The sequence below is a fragment of the Colobus angolensis genome, unplaced genomic scaffold, assembly GCF_000951035.1.
Source record: "Colobus angolensis palliatus isolate OR3802 unplaced genomic scaffold, Cang.pa_1.0 Scaffold400, whole genome shotgun sequence".
Classification (NCBI taxonomy): domain Eukaryota; kingdom Metazoa; phylum Chordata; class Mammalia; order Primates; family Cercopithecidae; genus Colobus; species Colobus angolensis.
In genome coordinates, this window is record NW_012117378.1 from 2503547 (window position 1) to 2517918 (window position 14372).

Consider the following 14372-nt stretch of genomic DNA (forward strand, 5'->3'; position numbering starts at 1 on the left):
TTGAATAAAAAGAACAAAACTGAAAGAATCATGTCAGCTGACTTCAAAATCTACTATAAAGCAAAGCTATCAAAATCAAAATGGCATGTTACTGGCATAAAAACAGACACATTGACCAATGTAATAGGGCAGAAAGCCTAGGAATAAATCCACACATATATGGCCAATTCATTTTCAACAAAGGCACCAAGAACACAGAATGAAGAAAGGGCAATCTCTTCAACAAATTGTGTTGCGGACACTAGATGTCCACATGCAGAAAAATAAAATCGAACCCTTTTCTCATGCCATGCTCATGCACAAAAATCAATTCAAAATGAGTTAAAGACTGAAAAATAAGCCCTAAAACTATAAAAGCACTAGAAAGAAAACATTTAAAAATGCTCAATGACAGTGGTCTGGACGAGATTTCCGTGACATGATCCCAAAAGCACAGGAACAAAAGCAAAAATAAACAAATGGCATTGTATCAAACTAAAAAGCTTCTGCACAGCAAAGGAAACAATAAAGAAACAACTCACAGACTGGGATAAAATATTTGCAAACCATATGTCTGAAAAGGAGCTAATATTCAAAATACATAAGAAACTCAACTCAATAGCAAGAAAACAACCCAATAAAAAATGGGCAAAGGATCTAAAAATCACCCGCAAAAGAAGACATACAAATGGCTAACAGATATATTTAAAAATGCTCATCATCACTGATTACCAGGAAAATACAAATTAAAACTATAATGAGATACTATTGCACACATGTCAGAATGGCTATTATCAAAATGATGAGGGAGGCCAGGTGAGGAGGCTCACGTCTGTAATCCCAACACTTTGGGAGGCTGAGGCAGGTGGATCACAAGGTCAGGAGATTGAGACTATCCTGGCTAACACGGTGAAACCCCATCTCTACTAAAAATACAAAAAATTAGCCGGGCATGGTGGTGGGCACCTGTAGTCCCAGCTACTCGGGAGGCTGAGGCAGGAGAATGGCATGAACCCGGGAGGCAGAGCTTGCAGTGAGCCGAGATCACGCCACTGCACTCCAGCCTGGGTGACAGAGCGAGACTCCATCTCAAAATAAATAGATAATAAAATAAAATAAAATGATGAGGGATAAGTACTGGTGAGGGTGTGAAGCAAAGGGAACCCTTATGCACTGTTGAGAATGTAAATTAATACAACCATTATGGAAAACAACACAGAGGCTCCTCAGAAAACTAAAAATAGAACTACCATAAAACCCAGCAATCCCACTCTGGGTACTCCAAAGAAACTGAAATCAATATGCCAAAGAGATATCTTCACGCTGTTCACTGCAACGTTATTCACAATAACTAAGATGTGGAAACAATCTCAGTGTCCATCATCAGATGAATGGAAAAAGGAAATGTGGTATATACCCACAATAAAAAACTATTCAAATTTGGAAAGGGGGAAAGTCCTGTCATTAGTGACAACATGGATAGACCTGGATGATATTTTGCTAAATGAACTATGTCAGGCACAAGACAAATACTGTATCATCTCATTTATATGTTGAGAAAGAAAACAGATTCTTCGGACCCCAAACCCACTATGTTGGAAGGAAAGTTAAGATTGGGAACTGAAACACACAAACAACTGTCTTTGTTTTTTATCCCTGACGAACAGATAGCTGCGATGATAGAAGCCACATCTCTCCCCAGATGCCCTCATTCACAAATTGCTCACAATTCCCTGTGGGTCCCAACTCTTTCAGAATATATATCCCCCCTATAAAATAGCCTTAATACAGAGTTTTGTTGAATCTCACCCTAACAATGTAAATTAACAGCTTATATTTCCACAGAGAGGGGACAAGGACAAGACTAGAAAATCATCCCTCTGCCCACTCTGAGACAAACACATAATTGACTTCTTTTATTTTATGTAAAATGTAGATTTACTGAATATTAGAGGAATGCATAATTGACTATTCCTCTTCCCCTTTCCACACATAAAATGTAGATTCACTGAGCACTAATGAAAGCCTCACTGTGTGACCACTTACCTCACTGCCTGCCCTCCCCCCTGTCTTTTTCTCTCTTCTTCCCCTCCTGCTTACTCTTTCTCTTTCACATATCGGAGTCCTCACAACCCTCTTTGGAAAAGGCAGGGGTCACAGATGCTCCTCTAATTTGTGCTTTTTCCCAGGTGCAGCCTCAACCTTGGTAACACAAACATGTAAATTAATTGAGACCTGCCTCGGTCATTTTTTTTTTTTTTTTTTTACCTGCCTCGGTCATTTTTTTTTTTTTTTTTTGGCTTACATTTGTGGAATCTATATGAGTCAAATTCACAGAAGTAAAGGGCAGAATGATGGTTACCAGCAGCTGGGGAAGGGAAAGTTCAGGGAAATGGGAGGTACTCATCAAAGGGTACAAGTTTCCGTTAGCCAGGAGGAATAAGCTTTAGTGAGCTACTGAGCAGAATGGTCACTATATAATAGTCCATTGTAGATTCCAAAATTGCTACAAGAAGAAATTTTAAATATTTTTACCACACACACAAAATAAGTATGTGACGTGATAGATTTGTTACTTAACCTGATTAATCATTCCATAATGTAAATATATATCAAAACATCACATTGTTCTTCATAAGTATATACAATGATTGTTTATTAAAATAATTTTTTAAATGTTCCTTTATTAAAAGGTAGAAATTATAGTGTACAAAATTCATTTTCCTAAAAGAAACTACTAGCAGTTTCTAAGTCTACCACATGTGCTTCAATGGTCTCAATAAAATAGGCAATTGCATTCCTAAGAAAGAAATTTAGGCTAGTATTTATGTAGAGTTTCTCTGCCTTAGTGAAAAGGAACAGAAAGAAAGATAGAATTCTGGATGCATGTTTATATGCATCAGGCCTTTATTCTGTGTTTCAGGAAGCAGCTTCTCCTTCAGTTGCCATTGTCCCTCCTCCAGAGCTGTTCCTTCAGTGAATACTATTTCCTGTTTCTCTCTCCTCCATTTCATAAGGTACGAAGTTCTTGTTAAATCTGCCCTCCTTCACATAAAGGTGAAATACAAATTAAAATTGCATATCTTTCCAAAGAGGTTTTTGGGAGTAGAGAACAAGTTATTTTGGGTAATAGCCCTCCCAGAATCTTCTGGCATCTCACGTAGAGTTAATTGTGGTAAAATGCGACAATGATCAATACTTTTGTTCCAACTGAGAAGAGGCAGTGTCAACCAGGGAGCTGGCAGGGAAGAGGAAGGTGCTTCTGAATGGAGCATTGCTTTGCATAGTTCCAAGCAAATAGGCCCCTTGATTCAGAGGCTGAAACACACATATTGTATTCCAATTTCAGAGCTGTTGTCTCATTTAGGTTTTGATAATGAGATTTCAAACCCCACAGAGATGTTGGTGAGACAGGCACCTGGCAAAGCTGATCATTTTTAACTTAATTTGTATAATGAGCGGACTGAGATCCTACCTTTTGTCCCTGTACATCTGTGGTGATGTGCTCGGCTTCCCCATCCTCAATCTCCCCCATCTTCACGACACCGACTTCTATGGTGCCAACCACTTTGCCACCATCTGAAGTTCTGCAACAAAAAATACACGAAATGGAAAGGTAAGAAGCTTCTCTCTTCCCCAAAAATATCCCAAACACATTTGTTTCTGAAAACCACTAGCATTGTTATTTACTTACAAGACAAAATCTGCATAAAACACAGCAAAACATGTTAATAGGGTAGGTGTTTTTTGTTTTGTTTTGTTTTGTTTTTGAGACCGAGTTCCACTCTTGTTGCCCAGGCTGGAGTGTAATGGCGTGATCTCAGCTCACCGCAACATTCGTCTCCCGGATTCAAGTGATTCTTCTGCCTCAGCCTCCCGAGTAGCTGGGATTACAGGCATGTGCCACCACGCCTGGCTAATTTTGTTTTCTCCATGTTGGTCAGGCTGGTGTCAAACTCCCAACCTCATGTGATCCACCTGCCTAGGCCTCCTAAAGTGCTGGGATTACAGGCATGAGCTACAGCATGTTATTTTTAATTTGAAATTAAAATTATTCATGAATGTGTGAGGTAAGAGTACAGACTGTCGAAAAGTAACTCAGGAAGATGAAACCTCCTAAATGTTCTCAGAGGTACCCTCAAGGAAAGAACATTGTGTCATAGATCAATACCCTATTTGGAACCATCAAATCTAAAACAGCATAAACTACAGCCCTTCTATACTAACTGCATGAGATAGGTATGAGCCTATCACAGAAACTGTGGCCAAGTAAAATAGAAAAGAGTATAAATATTCTTATCTTTCTCTATGACTGGGCTATTGGCTACAAAATCTGACTTTGTGCCTTTTCTCTAACATTTTTCTTTATATGCTACTAAGTAAAAAAGATTCTCTCCTAGCAAACATAAGAACATGTAAAGCAGAACATAACCCAAAGGTCATTTAGTACAACTCTTTACTTTTTCAGATAAAGAAATTGAGACTCAAAAAGATGGAAAGACCCTTCCAAGGTAAAGAAGTGGCAATTTCAGGTTTCTATCTTCTCTAAGTCATCAACAACTCTTTTATATTCAATGATAATAATATAAGATTTTCACTATCATTATTTTTAGCAGCATAAAAATTTTATGTTTAGCAATAATAATGAAAGCTAAAGATGAGTTTAAGAGCCACACTTTAAGATTCTCTAGTTTCCTTTCCTGAGCAAGAAAAATTACAGAATAAATAGTACCATTACACTGTGGAAACACTGCAACATATAATTATATTTTTCCCTTGAGCCTGTTGTGAAAATAGGTAGCAAATCACCTCGTAGATATGATGTGTTGCTGTAACTTCTATTTGAGTAGAATTGACTGAATAGTCATGTGACGTCTCATTTTCTTCATTAGTCACATCTTTCAAGAAATTTGTTTTCAGCTTTTAGCTGAACACCAATGTTATTTTTCTTTTAACTAATTCCTTCTAAATACTGCTTCTTTTCTATTAAAAGTGTCAGAAAGGAGAAGGGGCATTCCTATGAGTAGTCTATCAAAATGCTAATTAAAATAATGAATAAATTAAGTGAAAAGAAAAACTGACTCTACTACTAGATAAGGTATAAATTAAAACACAACTTTTTAATTAGGTTTTTTAAGAAAATTAAAAGAGAAGGGCCGGGCGCGGTGGCTCAAGCCTGTAATCCCAGCACTTTGGGAGGCCGAGACGGGCGGATCACGAGGTCAGGAGATCGAGACCATCCTGGCTAACACGGTGAAACCCCGTCTCTACTAACAAATACAAAAAGCTAGCCGGGCGAGGTGGCGGGCGCCTGTAGTCCCAGCTACCGGTGAGGCTGAGGCAGGAGAATGGTGTAAACCCGGGAGGCGGAGCTTGCGACAGAGCGAGACTCCGTCTCAAAAAAAAAAAAAAAAATTAAAAAAAAAAATTTTTTTTTTTTTTTTTTTTTTTTTTTTTTTTTTTGAGACGGAGTCTCGCTCTGTCGCCCAGGCTGGAGTGCAGTGGCCGGATCTCAGCTCACTGCAAGCTCCGCCTCCTGGGTTTAGCCATTCTCCTGCCTCAGCCTCCCGAGTAGCTGGGACTACAGGCGCCCGCCACCTCGCCTGGCTAGTTTTTTGTTTTTTTTTGTTGTTGTTGTTTTTTTAGTAGAGACAGGGTTTCACTGTGTTAGCCAGTATGGTCTCGATCTCCTGACCTCGTGATCCGCCCGTCTCGGCCTCCCAAAGTGCTGGGATTACAGGCTTGAGCCACCGCGCCCGGCCAAGAGAAAATTTCTGATAGCATGTACACAGCTAATGTCATGGTGCAATAAAATAAAGAAACTTAAAACAAAAAAATAAAAGTGATTTATTGTTAAATAGATTTTTTACTAAAATATGAAGTGAAATGCTTCTTGGTGATTTTGAAATCAGTGGAAATTATAATGTTGACTCAGTTGTTTGAAATTAATATAGAAAGCAAGTATTTATCACACAGAAGATGTGTAGACAGGTGACAGTATGATCTGTGAAGAAAACTATACTAACTCCAGTTCTGGGATGGCTTTAAATAATTCATTATATCATTTTTCCAATGTGTCATATTCTCATTTGAATATGACATAATAACTTGTGATAAGTCATGGTGAAGCATGTTTCTGTATAATTCTTCAGTACTTAGTAGTTAAATAAAACATATAATCAGGACCTTCATGGGTACTACTTAAAAATTAATTTTGTAGATATTTGCAGATTTCTTTTTGAAAAGAAACAGAAGGGTTGTGTAATAAATCATATATGTCATATTGTTTAAAAGTGTGAACTCAAGAGTTTGAGTTATCTGCTAGCTGTGTGACTTTGGGCAAGTCATTTACCCACATGAATGTTTGATTTTCTCATTTGTAAAATGGAGATAACAATAGCCTTGTTTTAAGAATTAAATTATGGGAGATGACTAATGTAAAGTACTCAACACAATGTCTTACACAAGGTAATTGCCACTTCCACCCCATCATCCTAATAGTAGTATTGGAACAATAACAATAGCAGCAAAAACAGAATTGCTACTGTTATTCATGTATTAAATTATATTTAATTTGATGCTCTCCAGAAATTTTACTGAAACCGATATCTGAGACTATAGTAAAAGACTATAGGATCTCACGGCTTATGCATCCCAACAGTGATTAAATGCTCACTGGGGATACAAAGACTTTGTAGTAAGAGAATGTTATGATGTTTACATTCCTAGTAGTGCAGAGAACACAAATTTACTAATTATAGTGCAAGTGAATCAGTCAAAAATACTAAAGTAGATGAATAATCAATGAACTATGGGAGTGAACTTGGGAACTATGGCTCTATCTATTCTCTTTCTTAAAGCATTTGGCTACCTTTTCAATTATTTTCCTTCCTTTTGGGTTTCTTATGTTTCCTTATCTTCTATAGGCTTTCACTTACTGCCTGGGTGGAATCAAAGCAAGGCACATGCTTAATCTAGTGACATTATAAAATTCTAGCATAAATTTTTCCCCAAAAACATTTTGAATGGGCAGCTTTTTTGCATGCCCTAAAGCATGTTTCCTCAATTGAACTTCGCGGAAAAAACAGAATGGTAAATCCAGGTTATAAACCAAAGAACTCAACCCAAGACATCCAAAATGTGGTTCACCCTGTCACTGAACTAGAATGTAAAATGTAGAAGCCATTCCCTATTTATTCCGTTATAATTTACCATACAAAGAATACAGATATCCACACTTCTTGTTAATTAGGAGAGTCATAAATGAAATATCTATTTCATGTTTCCAAAGATTTTTTCAAAGATGACTTAAAGATTTAGGAAAAACATTCTTAAATGCTAAATTATGCTTTCAATTTATCATCTTTCAATTTGGAAAGGCTAATAACAATAGCTTAATCATTATTCATCACCAAAATTCTACTGAATTTTATCTTATGAAATTTATCACATCTGCATAGAAGATATATTAAAGAGAGTTCTGTGCTAGGAATCAAGAAATCCAGGTTCTGCTTCCAACTCATCCACTAACATATCACTTCAATTCTCTGGATTTGTTTCCATTACTGCAAAACAAAGAGCTGGTCTCTAAAATCTGTTCCATACTATTAGCACTCAAACCTCATGCTCTAATCACTCCTGTGATTTCATCATAGGGCATCACAGATTGATATGGACTCAGCAAAAATCTCAGATCAATTCTAGCCTCACTTCCTCACTCTACACCTTCCCATTCCACTTTCTGTCAGACAAACCAAATGCATGCCAAATCTGGAAAGTGACTTAGCACTTATAACCAAATTAAAAAAGAGCTAGCTTTTCTTATAATATCATATCATATAGGTCATACAGATGTATATAGCAATTATGACATTGGATCTTGGTATGTTTACAAGGATACAAATTTGATTGAACCCAAAACAGAAGTGATCTTCATACTCTTACCTTTCCTAGCAATTCAGGTAGCAGTAAGATGGGGCTGCAGTAATCAATATCTCAATCTACTTAAGGAAAAAAAACCATGTCATTTCAGACAGTGTATTGCCAGGTCATTACCACTGTTTAATGCAGAAAGCAGAGAGAGAGAAGTAAAAGATAAGCAGTTCATGGCTGCTGCAGTATTTCAATCACAATGTCAAGTTTCTCTTTCCCTCAGAAGATAGACTTAAATATTTAACCACAATAAAAAGATATGGAAGACAAAGTTGGAGAAAATTTCAGCAACACAAATCTATACTCCCTTCTTACCTAGGTTTTCAGCATATGTAATATATTGGTGATTAAGGTTCTTTAAAATCTGCCTTTAAAATGATTCCCCTAATACTTCCTAATGAAATATTCAATCTCACATGCTAGAACACATAAATATTTTTAGAAGACTAAAGGAAAGGGAATGTTAAACAGTCTTCTAACAAAGGACAATTTAATGATACTTTTTTCTAAACTTCTTTCTCACCTATTCTGCCATCATTAATAAAGGGAAAAAAAGAAAAAAGAAAAACACCTCCAGAAGTGTTAAACAGCAAAATGTAAATAACTTCTTGATTTTGGAAATGCCACAGAGATACAAATCAACAAATGACTCTGTAAACATCCAGGGACAAATCGTCATTAGCACTGTCAGTCTTTGTGAATATAAAGTAGTTCTGGTACTATGCACAGGAATCTTCAGCTGTGAGACATGCCCTGCATTTCAACCATCTAGACATGTAACTAGAAATGGAAATTTCACCCAAACATAAAAATAAACAAGGGCCATAAGTAAACAAACAGATTCACTGAGTGAGTGACTGCACCCTGATGATCTTTCTGGTGAATACAATTATACAGCAGTACTGGATTTACAGAGGGCTCACAGAAATTCGATTTATATTTAAGTATGTATAACTAAACACCTCTATTCTGGCTGAAATTCACAAATGTCAGAGGCCATATAATGCTTTCAAATTAGCAGTAAAATAAAGCTTTTCAGTATTGTTTAATATTAATAGCTTATACTCTAGGGTTTGTTAGTTTTCTGCTCTTTTTTCTGTATAGGCTCACCTTCAGACATTCCATCCATCATCATGAGCTTTAACTATCCTTTTATGAAAATCTACTCCAATCCTATATTCCCAACTTGATCTCGATTTTCTGATCTAGAACTCCAAATTCGCTCTGGTCTCATGATTTTACATTCTACAAGCTTGAGACCTAACCTTTCACTCCCTCAAACCCAAATTCACTCACATTAGTCACATGTCATTCTCCAAAACTCAAAACCAAGAAGATTCCATCTCTACCTCTGCCTTGCCCTTCCCCTCTAATCAGTCACTAAGCCCTACCTGTTCTTCCTCCATAATGTCTATTTCATGTGTCCCTTCCCAATAGCAACATTCCAATTAGTTTTATCACTTCTCCTATGTTACCCTGAAGAACCTACTTCCCATCCTCCAGTATCTGTTTCTTCCATTTCATTCATGTCAAGTTTTCATCTTAAAGCTCTGCTTTCACGATTTTATTTTTTTCCTGTTAAAAGTCCTTAGACATTGCTCAGTACTTACTCAAAGGGGCTAAACTACACAGCCTGTCTTTCAAGTCTTTGTATTAGGATCTGTCAAAGTTGATGGACACTCAGTATTTTTGGCTCACACTGATCCACCTCATCACATACCATTAAATAATGAAATATGGTTTAGTGGAAAGCACAGTGAATGTTGAGTAACAAAGCCCTTGGTTATGGTGCTCTCTCTATAAACAGCTATGTAATTATGAGCAGGCAATTCAGCCTCTGTAAAGATTTTCCAGCTATAAAATATAAAGATTGTAAGCCATCCTACTTATCTCACGAGACTCATGTGATCAAAAAGAAAATATCTTAGGTTTAAAAATAAAATTGCTTTTTCACATACATGTGAAATCTAAAATATGTTTCCATTTCTTGACTATTGCGAATAATGCTGTAATGAACATGGGTGTGCACATATCTCTTTGGGATCTTGATTTCAATTTCTCTGGATATAACACTCAAAAATAGGGTTGCTAAATCATATAGTAGTTATATTTTTATTTGCTAAGATAATAAATCTTATGGTGAGTGATTTTTCCAAAATGAAGAACAAAAACAATAGTAATAATAAAAGGAGTGGAAGAAACTTTGGGAAATAATATTAATATCTATGCTTAAGGCCTTGATGATAGTGATGCTGTCACAAGTGTATGAAGTGTATACTCATCCCCAAATTCATGAAGTACACATTAAACATATATAGCAAAAAAAATAAATAAATAAAATTGCTTTAGTATATGGAAATGAGTAATATTGTTTACATGGCCTGGGACACAAAGCTTCAAGAGAATGATGTAGAAATGTTGATCATCATCAGTTTTTCAGACTAACTGGCTTGTAGATTACTCTTTACTGCTAAAAACAGTACTGTCCAAATATGAGGAATTATACAAATACAAATAAGATAAAGCAATTTTTATCTTCCTCATGACACTATTAAAATATATTTTATATTTGGAAATTTGTTTCAATGCTAAATGTAAAATATAAATTAGCTCCTTGAATTAAGAAGTATTTTATCAGCAAGGTGAGAAAGTAAGGTTGGCATCTTGTAATGGTCTTGTCAGGATTCCAAAATTGCATTAAAATTAACAGGTCATTCTTCCAGTAGTAAGGTGGTATTGCATTATGATTTTGATTTGCATTTCCCTGATAATTAGTGATGCTGAGCATTTTTTCATATTTTTGATAGTCATTTGTACATCTTCTTTAGAGAACTGTCTACTCATGTCCTTAGCCCAATTTTTGATGGGATTGTTTCTTTTTTTTTTTTTTCCTTGTTGATTTGTTTGAGTTTCTTGTGGATTCTAGATATGAGTCTTTTGTCAGACATATACATTGCAAAGATTTTCTCCCACTCTATGGGTTGTCTGTTTACTCTGCTGACTATTTCTTTTGCTGTGCAGAAGTTTTTTTCAGTTTAATTAAGTCCCATCTATTTATCTTTGTTTTGTTGCCATAATAAAAAAAAAATAAAAATAAATAGATGTTGATGTAGTTGTAGTGAAAAGGGAACATTTTCACATTGTTGGTGGGAATGTAAACTAGTGCAACAACTATGGAAAACAGTGTGGAAAGAACTAAAAGTAAATCTACCATTTGATCCGGCCATCCCACTACTGGGTATCTATCCAGAGGAAAACAAGTCACTATAAGAAAGATGCTTGCACATGCATGTTTATAGCAGCACAATTCACAATCACCAAAGTATGGAGCCAGCCAATGCCCATCAATCAATGCGTGGATAAAGAAAATGTAATATGTATGTGTATATATATACACATACAGATACAGACACACACACACGCCATGGAATATTACTTAGTCACGAAAAGCAACAAAATAATGTGGCATTTGCAGCAACCTGGATGGAATTGGAGACCATTATTCTAAGTGAAGTAACTCAGGAATGGAAAACCAAACATCGTATGTTCTCACTCATAGGTAGGAGTTAAGCTATGAGGATGCAAAGGCATAAGAATGGTACAATGGACTTCAGGGACTTGGGGAAAAGGGTAGGAGGGGAATGAGGGGTAAAAGATTATACGTTGGGTACAGTGTGCACTACTTGGGTGATGGGTGCACCAAAATCACAGAAATCACCACTAACAAACTTATTCATGCAACCAAACACCACCTACTCCTCAAACACCTATTCAAAAATAATAATTAAATAAATAAATGGCCATCATTATCTGCCCACTGGGTTCCAGTTGCAGGTAACACGGAGTATGCACATTCTACCACATTGTGCCCACTGAATACAGCTATAACAGAACACAAGGAACAGCTATTTGAGGACCAAAACTAAATAGCACCATGCATATTGGGGAAGGAGATCAGAATCTTAAATATCACTGAACCAGCAGTGAGTTTACCATTTCTTCCCCTCTGGTTTCTCCCAACCTAGATTAGACACAGCTCGAAACGTAAGTGCGGGCATTGGTGTAGACAGAGAGAGCTCCAGGAGAATTCCTTTAGTTCTGACTCAGGGGCAGGAAAGTGGTCTCCTAATATTCAAAAAAATGAAGGGAAATCCTTTTTCCTCTCTTCACTCTCTCAAGCCCCAGCCCTCAAGTAGTCTTGCAGTGGCAGTGATGGCAGTATTTTAGGGCTCCAGGGACCTAAAACTATGAAGGACAAAAAGTTTCCTCTCTGATTGGAGAAGCTGTGATCCCAAGAGAGTGGCGTGAACTCCCTTTACCTTTCATTTTTCTCTATTCTCATGGCCCCAAGAAGAAGGAGGAGTTGTACAGAAGAGTAGGTAAATAAAACCCAAGCTTACTGGCTGGAGGATCAAAAAAGGAAGCCACAGGAAACAGGAAGTATGGAGGAGATTGTGGAGAGGAAGAAGCTCCAGAAAGTGACTTCTTAATATTGTTCATGAACTCTGGGCTCACTCAAAGTTGTGCATGGAAAGGTCTGATACTAAAAAGTATGTAAGAGACTTTGAGAAAATCTATGAACCATAACACCACAAAGGTCTTGGCTGTCACCCAGATGACAAATATTAGGAACAGGTCTGAATAACACTATAAAAATTTTGAAAACAGAAGTGAGATTGAAACTACAGGTTTCACAGGACACAAGGTTAATGTGCAAATATCTGGCAATGAACAACTGAAAATTGAAATTTTAAAAATTCAGTAGATCCAAAACAAATAAAATGTTTAGGAGTGACTATAACAAAATACATATAAGATCTTTATGCTGAAAACTATAAATACTAATAAAGAATCCAAACAAGGTCTAAATAAATATACATATAGACATACACTATGATCACAGATTGGAAGATGCAACTTTAAGAGTTGTCAATTCTCCTCAAATTGATCTACAGATTTAATGTGATACAAATCAAAATTCCAGTAATATTTCTTGCAGATATCAACAAGCTGATTTGAAAAGCAACAAGGAAAGACAAAGAAAATAGAACAGCCAAAACAGTATTAGAGAAAAAAAAATGAAGGAATTGAACTAACTGATTTTAAGATATACTGTAAATATAGAGTAATTAAACTCTGGCTTTGAAATGGAAAGATAAATTGACAAATAAAATCAAGATGAAATATAGCCAACTGATTTTTGACAAAGTTACAGGCAATGGAACGAACTAAAAGTAGCCTTTTCAACAAATGGTTGAAATTGTTCCAACAAATGGAACAATTAAACATCCATTTGGAAAAAAAAAAAAACTCTGCTTAAACTTTACAAATTAAACTAAAGCAGTTAACTATGAAGTTTAATACTCGTATGAGCAGAGTCTGTATCCATAGTCCAGATACAGAACTTTTCCATTACCACAAAGAAACCCCTTCCTACTGCCTCTTTGATTCATAACTCCACCCACACCAACCCCTGGCCATTATCAATCTGTTTTCCACCAAAATAGCTATTCCTTTTTGAGAATGAGATTGAGTAAATTGAATCATATAGTATATAATCTATTGGGATAACTTCATTCATTCAGTCCAATGTTAATGTTAATTTATAAAATGGGATAAATGAGAAAGGACACATCCATTTTCTCTAATAAATCAATAGCAAAACAAACAAACAAAAAACACACAGCCATTTAGTCTGGGAATACAGAAAACATAATACTAAAATGTTATCATCTTCCATGTCAAGCAAATCTAATTTCTGACATTTACTTAGGATGTTAAAGTGTGGATTTTATCCCATGCACTATAAATTCAAAATATCTAAAGACATTAGAAATTTCATATAGGAAAGGAAGAATTTTCACTTGAATAGTGGGAAGCATTTCATCAGAGACTAGATTCTCATTCAGGAGGTGCAATATATTTACCAAGTCAGTGACTCATAAATCAGCTGGCCACCTATCATCTAAAATTATCACATTTAGACCTACAGAAAAGAAACTGTTGCTGAGACTTTTTGTTAGGTTCATTTATTTCATTATTTGTTTTTGAATTTTTACTTTTGAGTAAGAGAAAGAGGAAAAGAGTGCTACACCTCTTAAACACAGACTATCGGGAGAGGAAATGATTGTGGCAAGAAACGTATATGTTATAGGAGGTTATAGACAGACAACTGGGAATACCTGACTTCCTGTGGAAATTTTCAGAAGCAAAAAATATATACACTTATAAGCCCAGGTGAAAACAGTCTCGATAGATAGCTAAGCTTTTTTTTTTTTTTTTTTTTTTTTTTTTTTTGCTTCTGCAACAAAAACTTTTTACATGAATGGATTGTAAACATCACAAAACCAATCAAAATGCTTTTAGACACTCTGAAAACATTCCATAGATAACAGGTATGGAGAACTGGAGTATTAAACTATTAAACAATCAGTATTAAATGCTAGTGATGTGACAATATT

The 14372-nt window shown here is 35.9% G+C and overlaps 1 protein-coding gene across 3 annotated transcripts in view; it reads right to left on the reverse strand.

Annotated features, from left to right (window-relative positions):
- INPP4B (inositol polyphosphate-4-phosphatase, type II, 105kDa) overlaps positions 1-14372 on the reverse strand; it is an 825859-nt gene that overhangs the window by 227396 nt on the left and 584091 nt on the right. For all 3 annotated transcript variants that reach the window (XM_011955816.1, XM_011955817.1, XM_011955818.1), the window contains one exon: positions 3455-3566. In XM_011955816.1, coding sequence (XP_011811206.1) covers positions 3455-3566 — 112 coding nt within the window. The remainder of the gene's footprint in view (positions 1-3454; positions 3567-14372) is intronic.